The sequence below is a fragment of the Gymnoscopelus microlampas genome (genome assembly GCF_963454915.1).
Source record: "Gymnoscopelus microlampas genome assembly, chromosome: 21".
NCBI lineage: Eukaryota > Metazoa > Chordata > Actinopteri > Myctophiformes > Myctophidae > Gymnoscopelus > Gymnoscopelus microlampas.
Window position 1 is genome coordinate 17,852,113 of NC_139958.1, and position 24,341 is coordinate 17,876,453.

The window sequence follows — 24,341 nt, forward strand, 5'->3', positions numbered from 1 at the left end:
TACAGAATAAGTGTATTACAGGGTATCTGCACATTTCTAAAGTTACAATTGAATGACTTTTAAGACCTTTTTAATACCAAATTGGCCACATTTTCAAATATTTCATAAGAAAGAGGCTTGTAGTTCGGCTATTTTTTCATCTCTGGAAACCGAATCTCCTCTGTAAAATCCTCAGTGTTAATTTAACTGTGGAAGGGTACAAATGGACCCGAATGGACCCCATTAGGGTCCATTGGGTTGCTAAGTATCAATCATTTAGTTGGGAACAAACTGGGGGTCCCTGGACCCCACGATCATCATAAACAGGAGTGTGAAATCAATAGTGCCTAATTATATCTATATATCTTATGTTCAGGCATTGTTTTTCTTTCTCTTATGATCATTTATGTGACTGCAAGTTCTGGGTAGCTAGCTTGTATGGAAAATTATTATTTTTATTTCCGTACACTATTGTATACCTGTAAACTTGTGATGTGACAAATAAAGATCAAGTCGATGGATTTGACCCCTCAGTCTTAAGTCAGTTCTAGTGTTGTTTTTGTTTGTAATAAACTGTCTGGCACTTGGAAGTATACATTCTGTCATTGACTGAGACTCCTATTCGCTTTCACCTGGATTAATGCCATCCATTATCATTTCTGGGTTTGTATATCTATTTAGTAAAGGGGAAGATTTCTATTCAATTTAGCTTCGATTCATGTGAAAAGAGGATGGAGAAGCACATCATTTGGTGTGAATCCACAACAAAGCTCAAGGATGAATCTCAGAATGAAGGATTCAGTGCAAAATGCTTTGGTGAGTTGCTTGTTGCCGTGTCTACCACATAATTACACTGGCATGAGACTGGGATGCCTGTAGTGTTGAATGAAAATCATACAATTTATATGCTTTAAGGCGCTGGTTGATAAGGTTTAATCCTCAGGCATGCATTCTTTCCACATGCCCTCAAACTATTGTATAGATAAGACATCATCCCACACACACACACACACACACGCACAGTAAAGTTGACCCTTAATATGAGCTCCTTTTGCTGTCCAGGCGAGGAACATAATCCTAAACCCCAGCTATAGCTGGGGTTTAGGATTATGTTCCTAAATTATACTGTATTATACTATAGCACAAAGCATGTTAGCCCACCCCTCCCCTTAGCCCACTAAAGATGCATTTACAGTATATCTTTGCTGTCGGGCAGAAACCTTGTATCTCTATTTTTCACGAATTAATGCCCAACTTCATCATACTCACATTGCCATCTGCGACACATGTTTTAAAGTGAAAGTGGTTAAGTCTGTCTGCAGGCTTTGCATATATTAAACCAATGAAAATAATTAACAGGAGCGTGTGACTAAATAAGATCTATATTGGATTTTTTTTTTTTACATTTTCTGAAAAGTAAACAAAATACTGTATCTATTATCTTCATATGCAGATCAGTAGGTCAGGCGAGTCGTGCCCCACACAGAGAGAAGGCATGAAAACACCAGAGGTCAACACAGGTAAACCTGTAAGCCTCACAGAGCCAATATGGCAGATCCCACAGCTCTCCGTGGCTCAGTGAGCGGCTAAACCTAGCATTGTCCCTGGGATCACAAAGGATGGCAGAGAGCTATTGCAAGTGTAACATTAGCACCACGCCGGTATTAATAGTAACGCCTACTGCCAGAGTTACAGTTGCACTGTAGAGAGCAGTGATTACACACAGACAGGTGTGTGTGTGTGTGTGTGTGTGTGTGTGTGTGTGTGTGTGTGTGTGTGTGTGTGTGTGTGTGTGTGTGTGTAAATATAGCCATGAATGCAGTTGAGGAATGTGTGTGTACCCAGGATAGCATACAGACACTAGAGGTCACATAGGTCAGGGAGCTAAATCCAGCTATCAAGACACAGCCAACTGGACCAGGCCACATATTATAATCACATTATTTTGGCATCAAATTCAATTATTTTCATATGGCTACCACCACCACCCCTTATAGCAGTGGTTCACAAACTTTTTATCTCAAGACCCGAGTCCCGAGAGTGTCTCCCTGGGACCCAAAATAGTGAAATTAGCCAATCTACAAGCTCACAACGTGTTGGGATGCGACAAAGTTCTGCTATTTTCCACTATCCTTTTTACTAATAGAATTTCTTTTTTTTAAAGATTTTAATTACTTTTCATTTCTGAAAATGTTTTTTTTTTTTCATTTTTTGCTTAAAAAAACTTTTGAAAACAGTATAAATTATTTAACGAAAAAAGCAATATTTATTTGTGACCCATAAAGATGGGTCCGCAACCCAAACATGGTTCCCGACCCACTGTTTGGGAAACTGCCTTATAGAAAGTGACAACACTTTTGACATCTGCCATGTGCCGCACAGCCGGCAGCCGTGAAGAATAGTCAGTTACACTGAAGTGAAATCATGTACTGTACTTATTGCAACAGAAAGCAAGTCAACCAAGGCTTTTCAAAGTCAAGTTGCAGTCGGCACAGAATATAACTAATTAGGGTCATACTAGGTCTGGGCCAGAGATCTCATATACTGTAGGAAAGAGCTTAATTGGCTTCCAGTGGAATCCAGACTGACCATGGTCCACAGGATTTCTATATGGAGAACCTTCCTATCTATTTAAAACATGTTTTACTCAGGTCAGAGACGCAAGATGTGTATAGTACAGTACTAGAGCTAGTATTGTAAATGTATGCCTGGATAATAATATAAATGTAAAAGTTTAGTACAGTGGATCTCAAAAAAGAAAACAAATACAGGGACCCCTATAACTCAGAGAGAGAAATTTGATGTCTCCCTGGGACCCAAACTAGTGCTAGCCGATCTACAAGCTCACAACTCGTCGCGACGTAGTTCTGCTATAATCACTTCACTTTTGGAATTTATTTTCTTTTAAGATTTATGAAATCCGGAAAATCTTTTGAAAAATAAATTAGTTTACAAACTCAGTACATTTTCAGGATTACAGACCTGTAAGGGTCCATTTGGAACCCTCTCAAGGAACCCTGAACCCCACTTTGAGAAGCACTGGTATAGTAGGAAATGGATCTTACTTACGTTGGAGCTACTCAATGGACAAGCCTGATTGACAGACTGGCGGGCGGAAGTATCGCCAAGTAATCTTGGCTATTGGAAAAGGTTGCAGTGTTTCACGTTAACATATTACTAATTTGAAAACTACTTTAAATAATCTATTCTTTACGGTTGAAGAATAACCGTATTCTTCGTAACCGTAATAACCCCCCCCCCCCCCCCGCAATAACTTGAATTCAGATAAGTTTACTAATTGTAACACTTTGCCATCAACTACTATTCCGTGAACAGGCCAGAATAATGTGGCAATTTCCATAATCACGGTGCGCTACTAAAAAAGAATATCCCACTGAATGAATACAGCACATTTGCTGGGGTGGCTTTATTACATACTGTATGCCCTTAGAAGCAAGCCATTATGACTTGTCTGAAACATCTTCAAACTTAAACCAACTTTGACATTTATTAAGTCATACATTGATTTTGAATTTTACATGAGCTTTATTCCTCAATCATACAGTTATGCAAAACAACTGAATGTTTTTACTCAAAAAAGCATTTGTAATATGCATGTATGCAAAACAATCACTAACATCTTTCTCAAAATGCACCAGTAACAATGTAGCTTTGGCATCTCTCATTTGCTTTCCCAAATCATTCGATATTACGACAAGCACACTTTTTTCCTTAACATTAATGTTAGAAATACAATCGCAGACAGATTTCTATGTAGTTATGTGAGACCCACAACCAAGTGTTCAAGGCCAATGTAATACTGCTCCAGTACAAAAGCTGTTTTTGTGTCAGATCCCAATACACCGGGTCTAAGCTGGGCATGACGATCTGAGGATGTGTGTGTGTTTGTGACCTCACACAAGTGAATGCAATTCGACACACAAAAACAAAGCTGACAAGATGAAACGCAGGGACACAGAACAAGTATAGACAGCATGTGATATTAATAATATATAATATAGGTCCCCACTCCTTGGGCATTTCACAAGGTGTACTGTGTAATATACAGTGACAAAAGACACCCAGATGTCTCTCTTAATCAACCTTGTTTTTCAAAAGCAATATAAATGTGTATAATTTCTCTGGACAATGTGTCTTTTCCCGATCTTCCTTTTAAACGTTAGAATTAGATGAAAACATCTAACGCTCTTTAAGTGCACAGCTTCTGTACCAGAGTCGTTACGCACCGTTCTGTACATTGGCTTTAACTCAGGCTTAAGCAACAAAAGGCTAGTCTAACACTAGAAATGGCAACATGTACCACCAAGCATCTGCTATAAGGGTTTGCAGGCAGGTTTGCAAATACATTGTTAAAACAAAAGCTTCCATACATTAAGATGAACAAAATGTAACTGATTATATGCACACATCCAGTCTTCCAAAGCAACTAGTCCATCATATGGTGGTTGAAATCCTAAGTATTATAAAACAGGCAAGATTCATAAAACATCTAAGAGAAAAGTACAATGCCAGTTATAATTACAATATTTATTTGAACACTTAGATCGGAAAACATTAGAGATTTCAAGCTTGCATTACAATTTCCTGAACTTATACTAGACCAATAGATTGACAGAGTTTGGTCTACTCATTTTAATTACTGAAAAACAAATTGCAATACTATGAGTTAACATGTATTAAAATAATAGGCTAGTAAGGTTTCAAATGTAAGACAATTTAAAAGAAAACAGCAACACCACACTGCAAGGAAGCACTGTGCATTGTGACAAATGTGTGTGAACTTTGTTTTAAGAGCCCATTCAACAATGTAGCACTGGACTTGACCTTGACCAGAGGGTTTGTAAAAAACTAGCTCCTCCAACCACCAGAACTGAAGGACTGAGACGATGATCTGGAAGAAAAACAAAAAAATACAAGCCACAAACTGTAAGTAAGGTTTTACAGAACAAAGGGGGATGACATTGAAGTGAGATGGAGGTATAACAATGAACGATTAGCCTATTCTCTATGAATAAGAACAACATATTTAACACTATTTAAACCCTATATACACTTCATTGACCGGGGGTCCCCCAGAGGTTTGCACTTGCCCCCCCCCCCTTTTTCCTTCATTACCAAATCTGTTAGCTGAAAAAAGCCAATCTACAAGCTCACAACGCGATGTATTGTAACAGTGTATACATAAAGTTTCCAGACCCTTTCAAGTTTTCTATATTTTATGTTATGTTTCAGACTCAACTTAACGGATTCAATTATAATCTTTTGGAGTGTTGGGCTACAACTTGGAAAGACACGCCTGTCTGCCAGAGTTGTGGAACGAGATGCTGGCGACAATGGACTGGAGGTGCAAAATGCATCCAGCATTGTCATGTGATTCACGTGAATGTTTATTGAACTCAAATGCACAATTTATTCATTCTTCAAAAAGCTTTAGGTATGTCATTAAAGTGGGGTCCAGGGACCCTCAGGGTTCATTGGGGTGGGGGGGGGGGGGGTTCTAAATGGACCCTGACAGGTCCGTAACTCTGAGTGTACAAATGGAACCAATACTACACTCTCAGAGTTATGGCGGTCCTTGAAAAGGTTTGAGAACCACTGTCGTAGAGACACCCCCATATTGACAGAACATTCTCCTATCGTCTATTTTGGCACATTCTCTGTGTTCCTACAATTCCCATGATGCATTGTACGGGGGTCAACACCTGTCTAGAAAACCCCATACGCTCTGTAGCGGCCGTGACAAGATGATGAAGATGTCTGTTTTGCCGGGAACACAACAAACTAGGACAAGGTCACACGGTCAATGCAAAAAAAAAATAATCAGGAAATAACAAGACTTGATTTATACTTAGTTGCCCTGTTGTGAGCTTGTAGATCTGCCAATTCTGGTGCGCAACACCCGCTTGCAACTAAATGTAACTCCGGCTTTAGGGTTGCTGTAGTTTATTCCGACTGTATCCCAGTGACAGCATCACTAGGGTTATATAACCCAGTCAATCCGGGAACGCATCTGTGTCATTTTAAGATTTCTTTGGCTATTAAAAAATAGCAGATCTACAAACTCATAGCGCGGCTACGAGCTTGTAGATCTTCTATTTTCAAAAAATAAATAAATCAGCAAATCTTTGAATATTTATGTTTTAAAGCGAACATTTGTAACTGTCAAATGTCTCAATTTTTCTGAAAAACGATTGTTTTATATTATAAGTTTTTCTTGTCAAGGACCCCCAAAATTATATGTTTTTGGCCCGCTGATCCCCATTCCAAAATAGCAGATCTACAAGCTCGTATGAGCTTGTATATCTGCTATTTTTTTAATAGCCAAAGTATAAAAATAACGGTTATAGAGCTAAAACCTAAAATGACACAGATGCGTTCCCAGACTGAATGGGTTAACCGTTCCGTGCAAGGTTTGGCTGCGTTTCAGAGGCAACACAGAAGACTGCTCGGTGTTATTATGGCTGTGAATGGAACCTTCACCAACAGAGCGAGAGAGAGAGAAGCGAGGAAGACAGAGAGTCAGAGAGGGTCTTATCTAAACGGCATGTGAATGTCTCTGATAGGACTTTTGCCATGTCTCTGCACTTTCCTGAACACTTCAGATTGCATTCCACTTGCATCGCACCCCGGGAGGCACACCGGGCTGCCATGTGACACATGGCAGCCAAAGGAAGAGAAGAGGACACATAGGGGAGACGGAGACAGTTAAGGCCAGGGAGAAAGCAATGGAAGGCAAAGAGCAACTACAGGAGCAAGGGGGAGAGGGACACAGTGGCATTAACCCTTTAAGACCTGAGGCGGTTCTTAGAAATGTTTTCTAAATCCAAACAGTTTTTTGCAAAATTAAAAAAAAAAAAACGTTTAAGATTTTTCAAAAATAGCAGATCTACAAGCTCATAGCGCGGCACTCGGTGCCGCGCTATGAGCTTGTATATCTGCTATTTTTGAATAGCCAAAGTTCCAGGTCTTAATGGGTTAAGCCTGCAGAAGGCTGAGGCATTTTGGTGGGAAGAAGAAGTGAATACTCAAGAGTTAAAGGAGAGGTGTATGTATATTCCTAGTTAACCATTTAAAACCTCATCGTCCCGATTCTGCCGGCCATGTCATAATAGGCAAAAACAAACAATCTACAAGCTTGTAGATTTGCTTTTTTTCTGTGAAGATGTAGCAGGAGAGCATGCGTGGGCACAATATAGACCCCTGGAAGGCTCTGCTCAAGGACGACTTCACCCATTTTCAACCTATCCTCATATAATTGGTCCTCACTAGACCAATTATATGAAGATGGGTTGAAAATGGGTGAAGTCGTTAGTAAAAAAAAAGTCGAAGAAGAGGTGTATATTCATATTTAAGGAGGGTGTATATTATATATATATAGAATTTAAAGTACTACAGCTAGAGAGGAACTTGTGTGTTGCGTTGGATATCCTTAAAATGCACACAAAATCACATGCACGTGCACACACAAAGTTGCAAAACATACTTACTGATTTGTGGACCCAAACGCGTTTCCAGAGAAAGCTAAAACAAACAAGCAAAGAGAAACTTAGCTCCAACAATTGTCTCCGTTTGATTGGCTAATTGAATTAGCCAGTGCTTTGAATTCAACACACTGACTGCACGTGCGACAAGAATGAATGACAATGGCCATCCTAATTCCTAATTCTCTCACAGTGGACCATTGTGGGCTACTATGAGAGACAGAATGAGAACAAGGGGGTAAGTAATGATTAATCCATTAAGACCTGGAACGCATCGGTGTCATTTTAAGATAGCTTTGGCTATTGAAAAAAATAGCAGATATACAAGCTCATAGCGCGGCACCGAGTGCCGCGCTATGAGCTTATAGATCTGCAATTTTTGAAAAATCGTGAAAATGTGCGCAAATATTAGAATTTTTATATTTTTAAGCAGACATTTGAGACTCGAATCTTTGCTTCTGGGGGTTCTCTTGAGCTAAATATTTTACAAATGTTCGCTTTAAAATATATATATTCCAAGATTTGCCTCAAGATTTGCCTCATTGTTCATATGAGCTTGCATATCTGCTATTTTTGAATAGCCAAAGAAATCTTAAAATGACGCACAGATGCGTTCACGGTCTTAAAGGGCTAATGGATGACGGATGAGGGCTAAATTAGACCATTTAAAATTTCAACCACATAAGTAACACTGATGATAGATTTCGGCCTGCCAGCAATGACAGGATTTCATGAATAACAGATTTGAGAAGAGACGGGGGAGAGAGAATGAACGAGTTATACAGAATGGGCCTTTACAGAAGACAACCTTCACGTATTCAACAAATCTGGGCCACACATGCGCACATGTGCACGTTTGCACAATGGACTTGCATGCCATGGCCCGCAGCATCGCATCAATACGAGAATGCACAATGACGGGTCATCAGGACCACAGCATTGGGATTCCACCATCTTTTACAAATTACACAACAAATGTGAGCAATTTGGTTACCATTCGCTATTAAACCATCAATGTATTCATGGCCCTAGCTGGTGGGTATCAAAAACATCAGTGTGAAATTGGTTTGTAAGTTTCCGAATTTCATTCCTGATAGCTCATATTTCAGCATAAAGATACCTACGCTACAAGACAGTGAATAACTGCACCATCACCCATAATCTTGGCTTTGCAGAGCGTGACAAAATGACATGGTGTCATTATAAACTGTTAAACCTATTGGCGTAGATGGTTATGTCCCTCATTTATTTGCCTTTTGATAGTTTTCCAAGACTAAAGGACTAAAATGTCCGTGAAGACATTGTTTTCCTTCTTCCTGAGCACAGCTTATATTATGTTTTGAATTGTTTACAATGGAAACGCCGCATTTTTGGAAAAACTCCAGCAGCGTGACAAGGTGCTCAGTGTCTATTTTGCACTCGCGCGTTCACGTGTGCCGTTTTTTAGCTGCTTGCTGAGAGCTGAAATATTTTTTAACTTGGAAGTTTGGAAGCGTTTTGGGGCATTTGGAAGCATTGTGGCGTGGCGTTTTCAACCAGGAAAAAAAATGATTTAGCCGCCGAACCCGTCACAAAATATTTTTGTTCCAGGGACCCCCGGAAGCAAAGATTTCAGTTAAAAATGTTAGCTTTAAAAATATATATATTCAAAGATTTGCACAATTTTTTCAAACACAGCAGATCTACAAGCTCATAGCGCCCACTTTATGAGCTTGTACATCTGCTATTTTGGAATAGCCAAAGTATAACAGTTTAAAATCTGAAATGACAGATGCTTTCCCGGTTTTAATGGTTTAAGATATTTTGGCCTGAGGTCGACGCTAGAGGAAAGGTCATGGGGGTCACTAAAATAGTTGTGGTCAATAGTTTCGTGCTCTGTCTGTCTACTGTGGGTTCAAATGTAGTTACCATTTAAGTCTGATTGTTTTAACACAGCCCTCGTGCATTCTTTCCCGTCAATGTTCATTGGAAACTGTGTGCTTATCTGAGTATAACCCCAATTAACTTTTACAAATGTTTTGTCTAAGACCTATGCAAGTCTGAGATAAGGTTTTAAATGAATTATTTGAACAATGAGCAATAATTTGTAATTTCGATGAAACAAGTCTGACATACCTTTGCCGAGAGATAAAGGCAATCTGGAGGGGCTTTAAGACAATAGTTATTTGCTCTATTCCATAACTGTTAAAATAAGGGCCAAAATACTGCAGACCTACAATTACCAGCCAATTTTAAAATTGTCATTTGTTTCCAATAAAGATAGAAATGGGAGAACATTTGGCTTTTGTAATAATCTTAAGATGAAAGGATGGTAATCTAAAAGGTAAAGCAAAAGGGATAATGTCAATATACTATACCAGTGGTCAGGGACCCAGTGTCAAAAAAAAAGCAAAAAAAAAGCCGATCTACAAGATCACAACGCGTCGCCCTGCACCGCGTTGTGAGCTTGTAGATCTGCTATTTTTGTCGGGGGTTGTGCAGCGGCGAGCAACCAAGAGTAAATGAATCAAGGGTTACCTCCTACTTGGGGCTGCGGCTGTCCAAACCCGCCGAAGGTGCTGGGCTGCTGCTGTTGTTGCTGCTGCTGCTGCTGCTGTAGCTGTTGCTGCTGCTGTTGCTGCTGTTGCTGCTGTCCAAAGCCTCCACCCTGCTGGGCTAGGCCACCGAATGATGGAGCGCTCTGAGTGGCTAGAGCGCCAAAGGATGGGGGGGCACTTTGGGGCGAGGCGAAGCTGAGGAATCAAGAAGATATAAAGATGTGATATTGGTTGTAATATTGCCCATTAATCCATGATATGGCATTGTAACGGTTTCATTCAACTGTTTTTAGGCGTGCCAGGTAGGCAAGTACCCACCAGAGAGTAGCTTAGTCTCTCTCTTTTTTTTTTTTATCCAAGTGGTGTGAAGGAAGCCGAACAAAGGACTCAATAAAACAATAAAGAACCCTTGGATCTTTGGAACCGTCAGCTCCAAACACAGAAAGAATGCTGAATGACAAATCCTCTTCTCCAAACAATTCACATCCTCAGTTCAAAAATTCTCCTCCCTGGATTCTAAACGCAGTGGAGGTTGAATATCTGCAAGCCTGCTTACACAGTTATTGAACTGTATGTTTTATATAACTTGCTCCAACTCGAGCCACTTCTATGATAAAATGAAAAAATTGATAGAGGATGCTGGACAACTGTCCTTGAGTGCTGCTGCCAGCACGCAGACTGAGGGTGCTTTCACATAATGATACAAAGGGGACATTACAGTATGTGAAAGCACCCTGAATCTCCCACACTCAATCACAATAGAGTTCTAAATGTCTGCCCAAACCCGACCCTAACCGACATGTTCGGGCCTGGGACGAAAATGTATGGCAATTAGTCGGGCCGTGCCGAGCCTTGGGTTCCATGGGAAAAAATGGGGGAAAAAAGTAATATTTTTGGGGGGGGTTTCGGGTTTTCTGACCTTTCCTTACCCTCTATATATGGGCAGGGAAATCGAGGCAATTAATTCCTTCGTTCAGTTGAGCACTGAATACCAACGTGAAGAAATGTGATTAAATTAATGAAATCCATGGTCTTTGAAATGCTCAATTTACTTCTCTTTTAAGCACCACTATGGAAGAATCTGTTACATTTTCTCTATACAACTATAAGAGTTGGCAGGCTTTCAAATATGAAGAAACATATGAAGACTGAACAGTGTCTATAAACAAACTACAATAGAGTTCTAAATGTCTGCCCAAACCCGACCCTAACAGACATGTTCGGGCCTGGGACGAAAATGTATGGCAATTAGTCGGGCCGGGCCGAGCCTTGAGTTCCATGGAAAAAAATGGGGGAAAAAAGTAATATTTTTGGGGGGGGTTTCGGGTTTTCTGACCTTTCCTTACCCTCTACATATGGGCAGGGAAATCGAGGCAATTAATTCCTTCGTTCAGTTGAGCACTGAATAGACCAATTATTTGTTTACTAACATTGAGACTGGACGCACAGGTGATTGTTTCACGCAATCAATTCCCAACCTGTTGTTTCGGGGTGCGCTGGTTTCAGCACACCCCAACCCCCTCTTGTGTGTTGGCTAGTGACGCGCGTCCTAGCGAGACCTGACAGAATGGGTTTCATTGAGAGCATACTGGTTGCACGCATACTGGTTCTTATCAGTGTGACGTCGTCTGTTAAGGGGTCTATACCAACGTGAAGAAATGTGATTAAATTAATGAAATCCATGGTCTTTGAAATGCTCAATTTAATTCTCTTTTAAGCACCACTATGGAAGAATCTGTTACATTTTCTCTATACAACTATAAGAGTTGGCAGGCTTTCAAATATGAAGAAACATATGAAGACTGAACAGTGTCTATAAACAAACTAATAACAAAAAATGGAACAAAATAATGGAAAAAACTATATCAAATATGTTAGAGCAATGGTTCTCAAACTTTTTCATGTCAAAATTATATATATTTGGCCGTGGACCCCATCTCAAAATATTTTGTTCCAGGGACCCCCCCAGAAGCAAAGATGTAAAAATGTTGGCTTTAAAAATATATACATATTCAAAGATTTGAGCAAATTCTCATGATAAAAAAAAAATAGCAGATCTATAAGCTCATGGCACGGCACTCGGTGCCGCGCTATGAGCTTGTAGATCTGCTATTTTTGAATAGCCAAAGTATACAATAATGGTTGAAATACCCCACTTTGAGAACCGATGCGTTAGAGGATGGTCTGAGGTGAATACAACATGTTTAGCTGGGTGTAGTGAAAAACACACAAGCCGCTGGGCTGACTACCTCTCTGGATTAAACAGAAGAATGCAAGAAAGAAAAGACTCAAAGAAGGGAAAGGAAGAGAGCGAAAGGCTTCTACTATGGAAGGTAATTTCCTTCTCCATCTCCCTGAATGTGAACATGGCTGTGTGTGAGGCAGAAGCTGGCGATGTGTACACCATGGTACTGTAGTAGAGGATGGAGCATTGGGAGATTAAGCGATAATCCTTTCGATAGGAGTCATGCCCGATACAAGACCCCCAACAAAGAGAGAAAGGACAGAGCAGACCAGCTTAATCTGCAGGCACCATGACCCCAAGAGTGGGATTATTTAACCCATTTAGACCGGGAAAGGATCTGTGTCATTTTTAGATTTCTTTGGCTATTCAAAATGGCAGATATACAAGCTTATAGCGCGAGTGCCGCGCTACGAGCTTGTAGATATGATATTTTTGAAAAATGCGTGAGAATTAGTGAAAATCTTATTTTTTTTAAGGCAAACATTTGTAACTCAAATCTTTGCTTCTGGGGATTCTACAAATATCTTCCAAATCCTAACAGCTTTTTGAAAACACATGTTTCTATATCAGTGGTTCTCAAACTTTTTCATCAAGGACCCCCAAAATTATATGTATTTGACCGCAGACACCCCCCCATCTCAAAATATTTTGTTCCAGGGACCCCCAGAAGGAAAAAATTGAGTTAACAAATGTGGCCTTTAAAAAATAAAATAAAATATATTATTTAAATATTTGCACAAATGTTCAAGATTCTTGAATAGCTAAAGTATAAAATATGGATAAAGTGGTGACACAGATGCGTTGCCGGTCTTAATGGGTTAAGTGGAATAATCTAGCGCTGTAGAACTCCTTCATTTTAGGCTGCGAGTACAGTATGCCGCCTGCTGAACCAGGGTTCATACATGTGGTAGATTCCAGATTATCGTTTTCTTACCCAAATCCTCCCATGTTAGCGGCTGCTGTGCCTTCTCCAAACACCTTGTTGGCCGGGGAGCCCATGGGGTTGCTGAAGGAGGGGGGCGAACCGAACGCGGCCGCACCCCCAAACGCTGGCTGGGCCCCGAAGCCTGTGGCGGTGCCAAATACTGGGGCACTGCCAAAACCACCTGGAGAGAGAGAGAATAGAACAGTGCTCGGTTAAAAACAATTGCATCGGTTATTTCTTATTTCATCATGAAATGCACAGAATGGGCCCTTTTGTAAACATGTCATGCACATTCTATTCAAGCCCAGACGTCAGAGATTTCAGTATTGGCATAAATGGATAGACAACCAGATGTAAACAATAAGCGATTATAATGAAAGATTAAGACGAAACAAATAAAAATAGGAGTATGGGAAATATGGGGGCGGGCAGATTTAATTTCCAAAAATTGCCTGACATGGCACCCCAGACCATCACTGACTGTGGGTACTTGACACTGGACTTCAGGCATTTTGGCATTTCCTTCTCCCCAGTCTTCCTCCAGACTCTGGCACCTTGATTTCCGAATGACATGCAAAATTTGCTTTCATCCGAAAAAAGTACTTTGGACCACTGAGCAACAGTCCAGTGCTGCTTCTCTGTATCCCAGGTCAGGCGCTTCTGCCGCTGTTTCTGGTTCAAAAGTGGCTTGACCTGGGGAATGCGGCACCTGTAGCCCATTTCCTGCACACGCCTGTGCACGGTGGCTCTGGATGTTTCTACTCCAGACTCAGTCCACTGCTTCCGCAGGTCCCCCAAGGTCTGGAATCGGCCCTTCTCCACAATCTTCCTCAGGGTCCGGTCACCTCTTCTCGTTGTGCAGCGTTTTCTGCCACACTTTTTCCTTCCCACAGACTTCCCACTGAGGTGCCTTGATACAGCACTCTGGGAACAGCCTATTCGTTCAGAAATTTCTTTCTGTGTCTTACCCTCTTGCTTGAGGGTGTCAATGATGGCCTTCTGGACAGCAGTCAGGTCGGCAGTCTTACCCATGATTGCGGTTTTGAGTAATGAACCAGGCTGGGAGTTTTTAAAAGCCTTAGGAATCTTTTGCAGGTGTTAGAGTTAATTCGTTGATTCAGATGATTAGGTTAATAGCTCGTTTAGAGTACCTTTTCATGATATGCTAATTTTTTGATATAGGAATCTTGGGTTTTCATGAGCTGTATGCCAAAATCATCAGTATTAAAACAATAAAAGACCTGAAATATTTCAGTTGGTGTGCAATGAATCTAAAATATATGAAAGTTTAATTTTTATCATTACATTATGGAAAAGAATGAACTTTATCACAATATGCTAATTTTTTGAGAAGTACCTGTATATATATTCTTTTAAAGCGAACATTTTTAACTCAAATCTTTGCTTCTGGGGGGTCCCTGGAACAACACATTTTGAGATGGGGGTCCGCGGCCAAATACATATAATTTTGGGGGTCCTAGACATGAAAAAGTTTGAGCACCACTGACATAGAAAAATACTTTTTTCAGAAAACAGCAAGGGCATAATAAACAAAACAAAAAACATTGTGTCACCTATGTAGTACATGTACTGTAGTGGCCTTTGGACAAGGAACAACATACCAGCCTCACAAAGTATTACAGCTCCATGACAGTAATCGATTGGTAGCCATCCACACAAAGCCTCAAAGGGAGGAATAGTAGTGTAGAAGGGCATGCTGAAATTACAGCCTAGCTACTAGGCATGCCCCAGTGAATAATTGATTGAGCTAATGTAACAGGATTACATTCCCTGGACCAGTGGTGGAGCAATAGTGTGCCGAGTGGCAACTTTTGGCAACAGTCTTTTTTCTTTTTTTTACCAGTAGTACTTATTCATCCACTGTGTGTGAAGCCAAAGAAACATGTCTCTACCTGAGGCGATTCTTTAAAAAAATCTAAATCCTAACAGTTTTTGCGATGCGACGCGTTGTGAGCTTGTAGATCGGATATTTTCAAATAGCCTAGGTATAAAATAGGACTAAAGTGTACTCAAGTACAGCACTTGAGTACATGTACTTTCCACCACTGGTCCTGAATACATGTGAAACGTTTCATCTGCTGCCAAGTAGACCGAGTGGTTGGTTTCAACGGGGCTATATTTGTTTTGAGACTCGTTTCATTACCTAGTCCTATAGTCTATCCACGGGAGATCCCTTCCCTTACAACACAATTACCTAATTAGCTAACACATGTTAGGCACAGTTCTCGTCGGAACCAGTATTTACTGGCCTCAGGTTCTCAAAACTAGCAGCTGTAGAGCGACAGCTTAGTTAGCACAAAGACTTGATTCCACAGAGACGTGTGCTATGTGTGCTCTGCCAATACCAGGCAATTATTCCCTGTGGCGACCTGGTCGTTGCTCTGTCGGCAACAGCCTTCATTCTCCTCTATCCTGTCATATCACTGTTTTCTAATGACCTAATGGGCTACAGGTTAAAGTCAACCTTGATAAGTTGACCCCTAATTTCCATGTTAAACTGAAAACAAATTTCTTTAGAAATACAATCATATTTAACTAGCAACAAGAGGTACAGTAAGACGCTTATGACTGGGTCTACACTTGTATATCTATGGACAGATGAAAGGCTGTATATCCACCACTGAAGAGGGAATGCATTGAAGTAGGGGGGAGTATTTGTACTTGGTTTGGTGGGCGTGGAGAAGGAGCCAAAGCCCTGCGACGCTACGCTCCCTGCTCCTGTGGTGAAGGTTCCACTGGGCTTCTGCTCGCCAAAGGAGGTCTGTCCAAACCCAAAGCCCTTAGCAGCACTCTGGTCTCCGAACAGGCCTGGGGCACCTAGAGGAGAAGAGTGTGAGGTAAAAATTAGGACATTTTTAAGAATGGGATGTTGAAGGATCTAAACCCATTCAAACCCAGGGAACGCATCTCTGTCATTTTTTTAGATTTCTTTAGGCTATTCAAAAATAGCAGATATACAAGCTCATAGCGGCACTATTTTTTGGAACTAAACGTGGAAAATCGTGGGTCTTTTTAGAGCGAACATTTGTAACTCAAATCTTTGATTCTGGGGATTCTACAAATGTCATGCCGCGCTATGAACTTGTATATCTGCTATTTTTGAATAGCCAAAGAATACTTAAAAAATGACACACAGATGCGTTCCCGGTCTTAAAGGGTTAATTTGTTCTCCGTAATGGTCTTGGAAGATGGACTCCCGAGTTGGTCCGGCGATGACTCAATATCATACCTCGAACAATCTATGCAAATTCTAAGAAACCTTTACTTCAAAGGGCTCATTAACATTGTCTGCTATGTCCCCGCACCAGGTTGAAAGTGAAGATGTGGCAGATTCTGAGCAGCCTCTAATGCAGTCTGGAGAGCACTGAGGATATTGCAAATCACACTGCTCTTCACCTAAGGCCCCTCACAGTCAGACATTGTTTGACGTATAAAAATTCTGATCATGCAAAGATATTCCGTTACTGTACTTTCCTCCAAGCAAGTCTTTATCTCTGTTCAGCTAATCTTTATCCTGGAACATGGTGGGAATGGGAATGTTCACTTTATGATGGTAAGTTTTTGCAGCTATACTGTACACGTAAATTACATCGTTTTTGCCTTATTTCATCTTCACAGCACATGTGCAAAATTGTGTTAGAGTGATAGTCAGTGGCAGAATCATGTGCAGTGAAATTGGTCACACATTGATCAGCCATGTTATGGCTCTATTCCTCTTGATATTTACAGCGAGTCATAAACATTTGGACGTGTATTATGCTGATCCTTGAGCATCTTTCTCCAGATGAAAAGGTCCCCCTTACTTTAGATATAACTCCTAGGTCAAATACATACTTTCTAGGTGCACATTTGCTTTAACAATCGTTTAAAATGTTCTAATCAATCATCAGTGGATGAAAACGATCCGTCTAATGGTCAAGTTAGTTGAATGGTGAGAAATAAGCTTAATTAAATCAAATGTAAATTTGAATTATTTTGACGATTTAGTATAATAGATACGTGACATACTGTGCAATATGATAAAAGGAAGGTGTTCATTAATACATGCTGTGAAAAGAATTAAGCTGTCAAACTCTTACGAGCCTACAGTATATCAAGTGAGGTTGACTGAGACCATTATAATAATTCACACTTGACAATGTGCCTAAAATAATAGGATGATCTGTATCACCCATTAATTCAAGCCCGATCCTGTACATGGATGGATCACCCCATTGTGCTCCATCTACTTGAGCTGTCACAGATATGCAGACCTTTCTGCCTCACTAGAAACAGGTTACTGTTTAGCAGCGGTGCGACGTAGGTTTGAAGGCCGCCAATATTCTCGATTTGATCAGCCGACATAGCGTGGCACGTCCTGGTGTGACACTCATGTAGACCACACATATCTGACCACAGCACCATGTTTGACTATGTTTTACAGTTCATCAGAAAGAGAGAGAGATTGGTTCGAGCCTGCGATCGATTAACACCAACATACAGTATGAACGTGTGTCTGTGCGCGTGTTTAACTCAGTCCATGGCGTTATTTAGAGAGAATGATTGACAATGGACGTCAATTAACTAGACGGTACAAACCAGTATAGTTACAAATAGTTTGGCAATTTAGGGCATGGTGCCAAATTCTTACTTCCTCTGGCCAAGTGTGGACTAAAGTCTCAGGTATGCAGGGGAAATGATCCCGTCATAATCCCTTTGAAATAGGCCTCACATAGGCTATTCAAAGACCAATGCTAAAACGATTCCCATTTTCTATAATGTATTTTGAGGGATATATACTTTGCTGACTATCAAACTCTAAGCCAAATTGATATTCTCGAGTCAATCTGCAAATGTGTTAAAATAAATGCTTATTAATCCTATAGTGATCAAATTAATCAAACTGAAAAAGACACATAATAATTAGCCTCATAGCATAATTGCCCAAGTAATTCTTTGGTCAAATTGACATTTTACTTTACTCTCCTAAAACTGCTGCTTCATTGTGCCTTATTGCCCATGTCTTCAGCATATCAGAATGCTTCCAAAATCAACTTTTTTACTATCAGAATGCTTGTTACCATTTCTGCCTGAGGACATACTGTAGGCAATAAGGCAGGGTGAATCAGCAGTGTTATAGGAGAGTAGAGTTAGGCAGAAATAAATAAAGGCAGATAAAAATGACATTGCCTAAGTCAACTAGATGACTTAGGCAGATAGTGATTTTTTATTTCTTTTCTGAAAACCTTAAAAATATGACTTAGGCAATTATGCTATGAGGCTAACGATGTAACACAGTAGAGGAAATCAGCACTTGCTGCATTGTATGTACTGGAAAAGGATATTTATTTGGTTATCCATGATGTACATGACGTCACATGTAAAAAGGGTTGATCGTGCAATGTGTGTTGTACATTATTGACTTTTGTTCCTGGCTAGCCTGTACAGCATGCAGTTTATATCAATAAATTGCAGTTTCTGAAATGCTGAGTGGGCCATTTCAAGCCAGCAGGGTCAGCCTTACCGATAGTCATAATGGCTGATGCAGGATATGTTTAACCAGTGTTTAGAGCGGATGCCTTAACATGATCCTTCAATGTAATTTGGTTTTTAGCATCGCTTGAAGGCAAATACTGAATTATTCTACCTCTGAAATGTCAAGTTGTAACATGACAGTCTTTCAAATCAAATGAATATGGCTACTAATGGGTCACATTATTCTAATGTAGGAAAACGTGTACTGAAGCCCATAAAAGCTTAATCTTGATGAATGTACTTTTACTTTCCAATTTGAATGACAGCCCTTTGGTGTGCACAGGTCTTATCCAGAGTTAGTTAAAAATGTACGCAGAGATGATGTGTGTAAAGCAATTTGGGCTGCCAAATAAATAATTGAGCTTCGAATAATCGTCAACTATTTGGGAAAATGCGCATAAGGATGAGACCGGAGATTAAATGGCAATAATAATAGTGAACATGTTTTGATTATGACAGATATGGTGAATGGTGCATGGTCTTCGTTTTTGTAGAGCCCTTATCCAGAGTGCTTCATAATATGCGTTATATTCACACATCGACGGCAGAGGCCACCATGCAAGACACCAACCTGCTTATCGGGACCAGTTAAGCGGTTGAATGTCTTGCTCAAGGACACTTTTGAGATGAAGCCATTAGAAGCCAGGGATCGAACATTCTGTTTCCCAGATGGCCACTCTACCTCCTGAGCCAATGCAGCCGCATGGCTACTAAATCCCTGTTAGGAATTTAGTGTGGTATACACAATATACAATTCCACTTAGATTACAGCTGGGGGCGAAAATCTTTATAGGCCAGTATTTTCAGAGGAGAAAAAAGATAAGATTATCTGATACTGTATATCACTTGGATTTACAAACGTACATGAAAACACACATTATCATGAAGGAATAGGTTTGATACGTTTGCCTAGCCCTAGGGCAAGGGGGAATACCACTGAAACGTGGCCACGGATTTAATTAATAAGTAATTAATGATTAGTAAGTAAGCATTGAACATTCACATGAGCTTTCAGCAACAAGGAACTAGTCTCCAACACCATTGGCTAACAACAATAGCCTCTGTTGATTTCCCTTCTGAGTTTCACAATATTCTGCCTCTTTTGAAAGCAACTTGTTCAACTATGGTGATTAGAGAGTGTGAGCTGCAATGAGGCATGTTTTGCTAGGCAGTATTAATTAAATCTCAGTTATAGAGATGACGGTTTCAGTTAGTATTGTAAAGATGACAGTTCCAGTTATAATGTACACCTACCAGGCTGACCCGGCTGTCCAAATGCCCCAGGGGGGGCGGCGGGGGCACCAAAGGGGTTCTTGTTAGCTGCATCTTCACTGGGTTTGCCTCCCAGGCCACTGAAAAACCCACCAGCACCAGGAACTGCTGCATTGGCTGTGCTTGAACCGAATAGACTGCCTCCTGATGATGGCTGCTGCTGCTGCTGGAGAGAAAAAACTTTGTTTAAGAATACAGGGGCGCCCGCTGGCCTAGCGGTCCAGGCGCATACCACATATAGGCTTGAACTTTGCTGCGTGTCACTCCCTGTCTCCTGTCAATCTCCACTGTGTACTATAAATAAAAGGCAGAAAAGCCCCAAAAATACATTTACCAAAAAAAAGAATGGAATACAAGCTGAACCCAGTGACATGGCGCAAAAATTAAAAGCCACGTATGGCTAACACGTCATACGATGAAAATAGTTCTACGAGCTCAAAACGCGGTGCGCAGTGAAGCGTTGTGAGCTTGTAGATTGGCTATTTTCGCTGCGCACGACAGGTGTACATCGTGTACGAATTTTGCCCATAACGGCATTCACAAAATAGGGACAAAATAGGGTTCATGTGTTTAACCCATTAAGACCGGGAACGCAGCACGTGTGTCATTTTTTTTTTTCTATGGCTATTTTTGAATAGCCAAAGAAATCTAAAATGGCAGACATGCGCTCCCGAATTCAATGGGTTAAGAATGGGAGAGAGTCCAGTACCATGTGGGAGAATGTAAAAGCCGTTTTAAACGTGTAAATTGAGCAATCAATAAATAATACCTGTCCAAAGACACTCCCACCTCCAGGTTGTTGGCCGAACCCAGATGGAGTATTGGAGGTGCCAAAAGCTGTGAAGAAAAAAAACAAGGAAAAGGGTCAAGATGTATATGCGACAAAGTCTACAACACACAAATCACAGACTGTGAACACAGATGTGGATGCATTCAAAGAAGGGTGACTGCTATGAAATTCAAATTGTTTGTACCGTGCGCGCTGCAGTGATAATTCTATGGAGGTTATATAGGGCTGCGACTATCGACTATTTTCTTAGCGATTCAATTAATCGAATAACAACAAATCAATTAACCACTTGAGCGTTCTTGTACAATTCGTTGCACAATGGTGTAGTGCATGAATAGTGAAAAACCTAGTGGATCAGATTTGGAATCGGGGTGTTAAATGCATTATTTGATTAATCAAACAATTATTGACATAATGTTCGTTAAGGTAATTCTATGATTACAGATCATTTGACAAAGTGATTAAAAATCCTGTTTTTTTTAACTACCCAGAATCTAAATCTGACACTCGGATAGGGATTAAGAATTTTGAACTCTTGGGCCCGTGGTCTAATTCCAGTCCAACAACTGAAAAGGCACGCACATGTACCATCAGCCATTGGCCCAGATAAAAATGCAACGCATCACTGGTACATACGTGTACTGTATGTATGTCCCGTGACAAAAAGCTTTCCATATTAAAACCCAGATATGGATTAGACTAAAATAACTCGGTGGCAAAGGCCACATATCATCCAGGCTTTGTGAGAATTTCAGGGCTGTTTAAAGTTAAACAGCTGTTGTTGATTTTGGTGTGTCTGCAATGCAATGTCCACAGAAACTATCATCAATATGGACAGGTATGGACAGGTTGTGACTGTGACTAATGTCTGAGTTGATACACTGAGATCAGCTGCCACCCTGCCTGTCGCTCACCCTACCAGGGTGCTATAAAATAGTATGCGTGTGAAGATGAGAATTCAGTAAAGCTGTGGGAATGCAGAACTAACTGGTTTCTATTCTGTTCTCTTGGAGACTGCCACCACACCCAAAATCTAACAGATAAATCTATCCCCATCAACACCACCATACCACCTTTTTTTCTTTTTACCAAGGGGCTAAAAATGGCTCTGAAACAACGTCCAACACTCTCTAGTAGGCATCTACTTTAAATTCCAGCTATTTTCGTGGCAGATTCAATATCTGTACTTCCGTAGACAACACTCCATTTGCAAAAAAAGTGAGAATAAATATGAATAAAATGTACAAATATAAATAGCCTCACATTGGGTCCACACAACCCACCAAGGCAAGCTTACTTACGGCCAACACTGATGGGTCATGCAGCTGTTGGTCTGTCACAGACACCCACCTCTGACCCGACACTACTGTAAATACCACAGTGCTGTTGGAGATGGTGGTGCTTGCGTTTCACTCTTTGCCTTAGCAATGACATCTATCTAGTCTTGCAAAAGTTAAATGCTGATGATGCATCAACATTTTAATAAGCACATTAAGCAGTAGTGCTAATGTACTTGTATATCATCGCCGTCAGGCATAAACCTTGTATCTCCATATTTCATCTTTGTGATGTGACGCATTGTGAGCTTATTAGATCTATATTAATATAGATCTGCTATTTTTGAAACTTTTTTCATTTACTTTAAGCCTATATAATAACATGCCCAAAATAGGGAAAGTGGTTAAGTCTGGTCTGTGGGTTTTATAAATGTTTAACCAATGACAAGTATTAAGAGGAGCTTGTGAATAAATAATAACTTCATTGGACCCATTGGAACACAGGTTCTCCCCCCCCCCCCCCCCCATTTCCTGAAAAGTAACGATTTTGGACATACAAGGTTTCTGCCTGATAGTGATGGAATTATGCATGTTACAGTAGCCTACATAACACTGTTCATCAATCCAGCTCCAAACCCTTACCTCACTTTACCACCCAAACGTAGGTACAGATAGAGACTCACACTCACCTCCTGAGGGCTGTCCAAAGCTGAATCCGGTGGATGAAGTTGTAGTGGTGTTGCTGCCAAACACAGACCCTTGTCCAAAACCGGTGCTCTGTTGTCCGAAGGCCGGGGTGGAAGTCTGGCCGAAAAGCCCCGTTCCCGTATTGCTGGCGGTGCTGGCGCCAAAGGAAAAGCCGCTGGCGTTGCTCGCCGTGGGAGGAGGAGCCCCAAATAGACTGCCGCCACCTCCTCCTGTTGTAGCACCAGCGGGACTCCCTCCAAACGCCGACTGGCCAAATGCAAAGCCGCCGGCGGCGGCAGCTGTGCCAGTGGTACTGGCCGGCTGGCCGAAGCCGTTTCCTTGTCCAAATACAGGCTTGCAAAAACCAGTTCCAGTGGGGGTGCCGAACCCAATTGAACCGAACCCTGTAGCTGCCGGGGGGGCCGAGGAGACTTGGGCCCCGGCGGGCTGCCCAAACACAGTGCTGGGGGGGGCAGTGGCTTCACCACCGCTTGCAATGGTAGGAGTAGGGGTGGTGGATGCAGGAGCGGCTGTGATGATCACCGGTGTGACCCCCATGGTGCTGCTGTTTGTCACTGCAGGGGGAGGCTGCGTGAAGATGGACCCCGGTTTGTCAGAACTCGGAGCCTGATAGGGTGGCGGAGGTGGCTGGGCGACGGCCTCCACGGAAGGGGAGGGAGCTGTAGTTGGCGGTGCCCCGGGAGCGGGGATGTTCTCCGGGGTGAGTTCTTCTGCTGCAGCAGGGGCAGAGGTCTCTGGTGGAGGGGCCGCTTCAGCCGGTGGGGTAATAGGCGCAGCAGGGACCGGAGTAGGGGCGGTGTAGGGTGGAGGAGGTGCAGTGGCGGGTGGAGGAGGGGTCGCGGCTTTTACCGGTTCAACCATGAACTCTGTGTCGGTAGTGTCTGGCACAGGAGCTGGCTCGGCTACAGCAAGGGGGCTGATTCTTTCGACGACGGGTTCAGGCGTAGGGGTGGGCTCGGGTGGCGGGGTGGGCACTGAAGGTTGTGTGGGCAGTTGAGGCTCTTCTGGAGTGTCTAAAGGGGCTGCTAGGAGGCTACTAAACGACGTAGCTGAAGCAGCCGTGCTAGACGGGGGAATGGAAAAGGCCAGCTTAGATTCTGGAGGTTTGAAAACACCGCCAGAGCTTACTGATATCGTCGTCTTAGTTAAGTCTGCACCCGCGCATTCTTCCGCCGGCTTAGGCAGAGCTGTGCCGAAGCTAAACTGTGCCGCTGCTCCTTTGCCCAGACCGAGTGCTGTCCCATTGTTGCTAAAGCTAAAGGTGGCGGCGGTGGGTTTGGCGGTGGCGTCTTTAGCCTCGTCGTCTCCCTGGCTCACGCGTAGTCCAGAGAAACTGCCCAAAGTCTCTCCTCCGATCGCTCTCGGGGCCTGGGGCTCGACCCTCAGCGCAGGCGTGGTGGAGGAGGGTCTGACCGGTTCTCCCGACATGATGGGAGGAGGGGTGGGGGAGCTCGTGCCCAGTGCAGGGGAGGTGCACTTGGGGGAGAGGGAGAAGGGCTCTTCTGTTGCCGCGCCGAACATCATCTTCCCACTTCCACCGAAGCTAAATTTGCCCATGTCCTTCACTGGAG

General features: G+C 41.9%; 1 protein-coding gene and 1 long non-coding RNA gene across 5 annotated transcripts in view; one reads left to right on the forward strand and one right to left on the reverse strand.

Annotated features, from left to right (window-relative positions):
• Nucleotides 1–3,403: 3,403 nt before the first annotated feature.
• LOC311037087 lies at nucleotides 3,404–4,652 on the forward strand. Its single transcript, XR_014599922.1, has 2 exons — nucleotides 3,404–3,449; nucleotides 3,524–4,652. It is a non-coding gene; the product is annotated as an uncharacterized lncRNA (long non-coding RNA).
• Nucleotides 4,515–24,341, reverse strand: part of nup214 (nucleoporin 214) — a 49,012-nt gene continuing 29,185 nt past the window's right edge. For 2 of the 4 annotated variants that reach the window (XM_084046156.1, XM_084046153.1), the window contains exons 29-36: nucleotides 22,752–24,335; nucleotides 20,765–20,832; nucleotides 19,978–20,164; nucleotides 15,871–16,026; nucleotides 13,198–13,369; nucleotides 9,999–10,213; nucleotides 7,488–7,521; nucleotides 4,515–4,891 (exon numbers count right to left, since the gene is read on the reverse strand). In XM_084046156.1, the coding sequence (XP_083902282.1) occupies nucleotides 4,849–4,891; nucleotides 7,488–7,521; nucleotides 9,999–10,213; nucleotides 13,198–13,369; nucleotides 15,871–16,026; nucleotides 19,978–20,164; nucleotides 20,765–20,832; nucleotides 22,752–24,335 (2,459 nt within the window). In that variant the 3' untranslated portion in view covers nucleotides 4,515–4,848. The remainder of the gene's footprint in view (nucleotides 4,892–7,487; nucleotides 7,522–9,998; nucleotides 10,214–13,197; nucleotides 13,370–15,870; nucleotides 16,027–19,977; nucleotides 20,165–20,764; nucleotides 20,833–22,751; nucleotides 24,336–24,341) is intronic. The other 2 variants (XM_084046155.1, XM_084046154.1) reach the window with 2 other exon arrangements.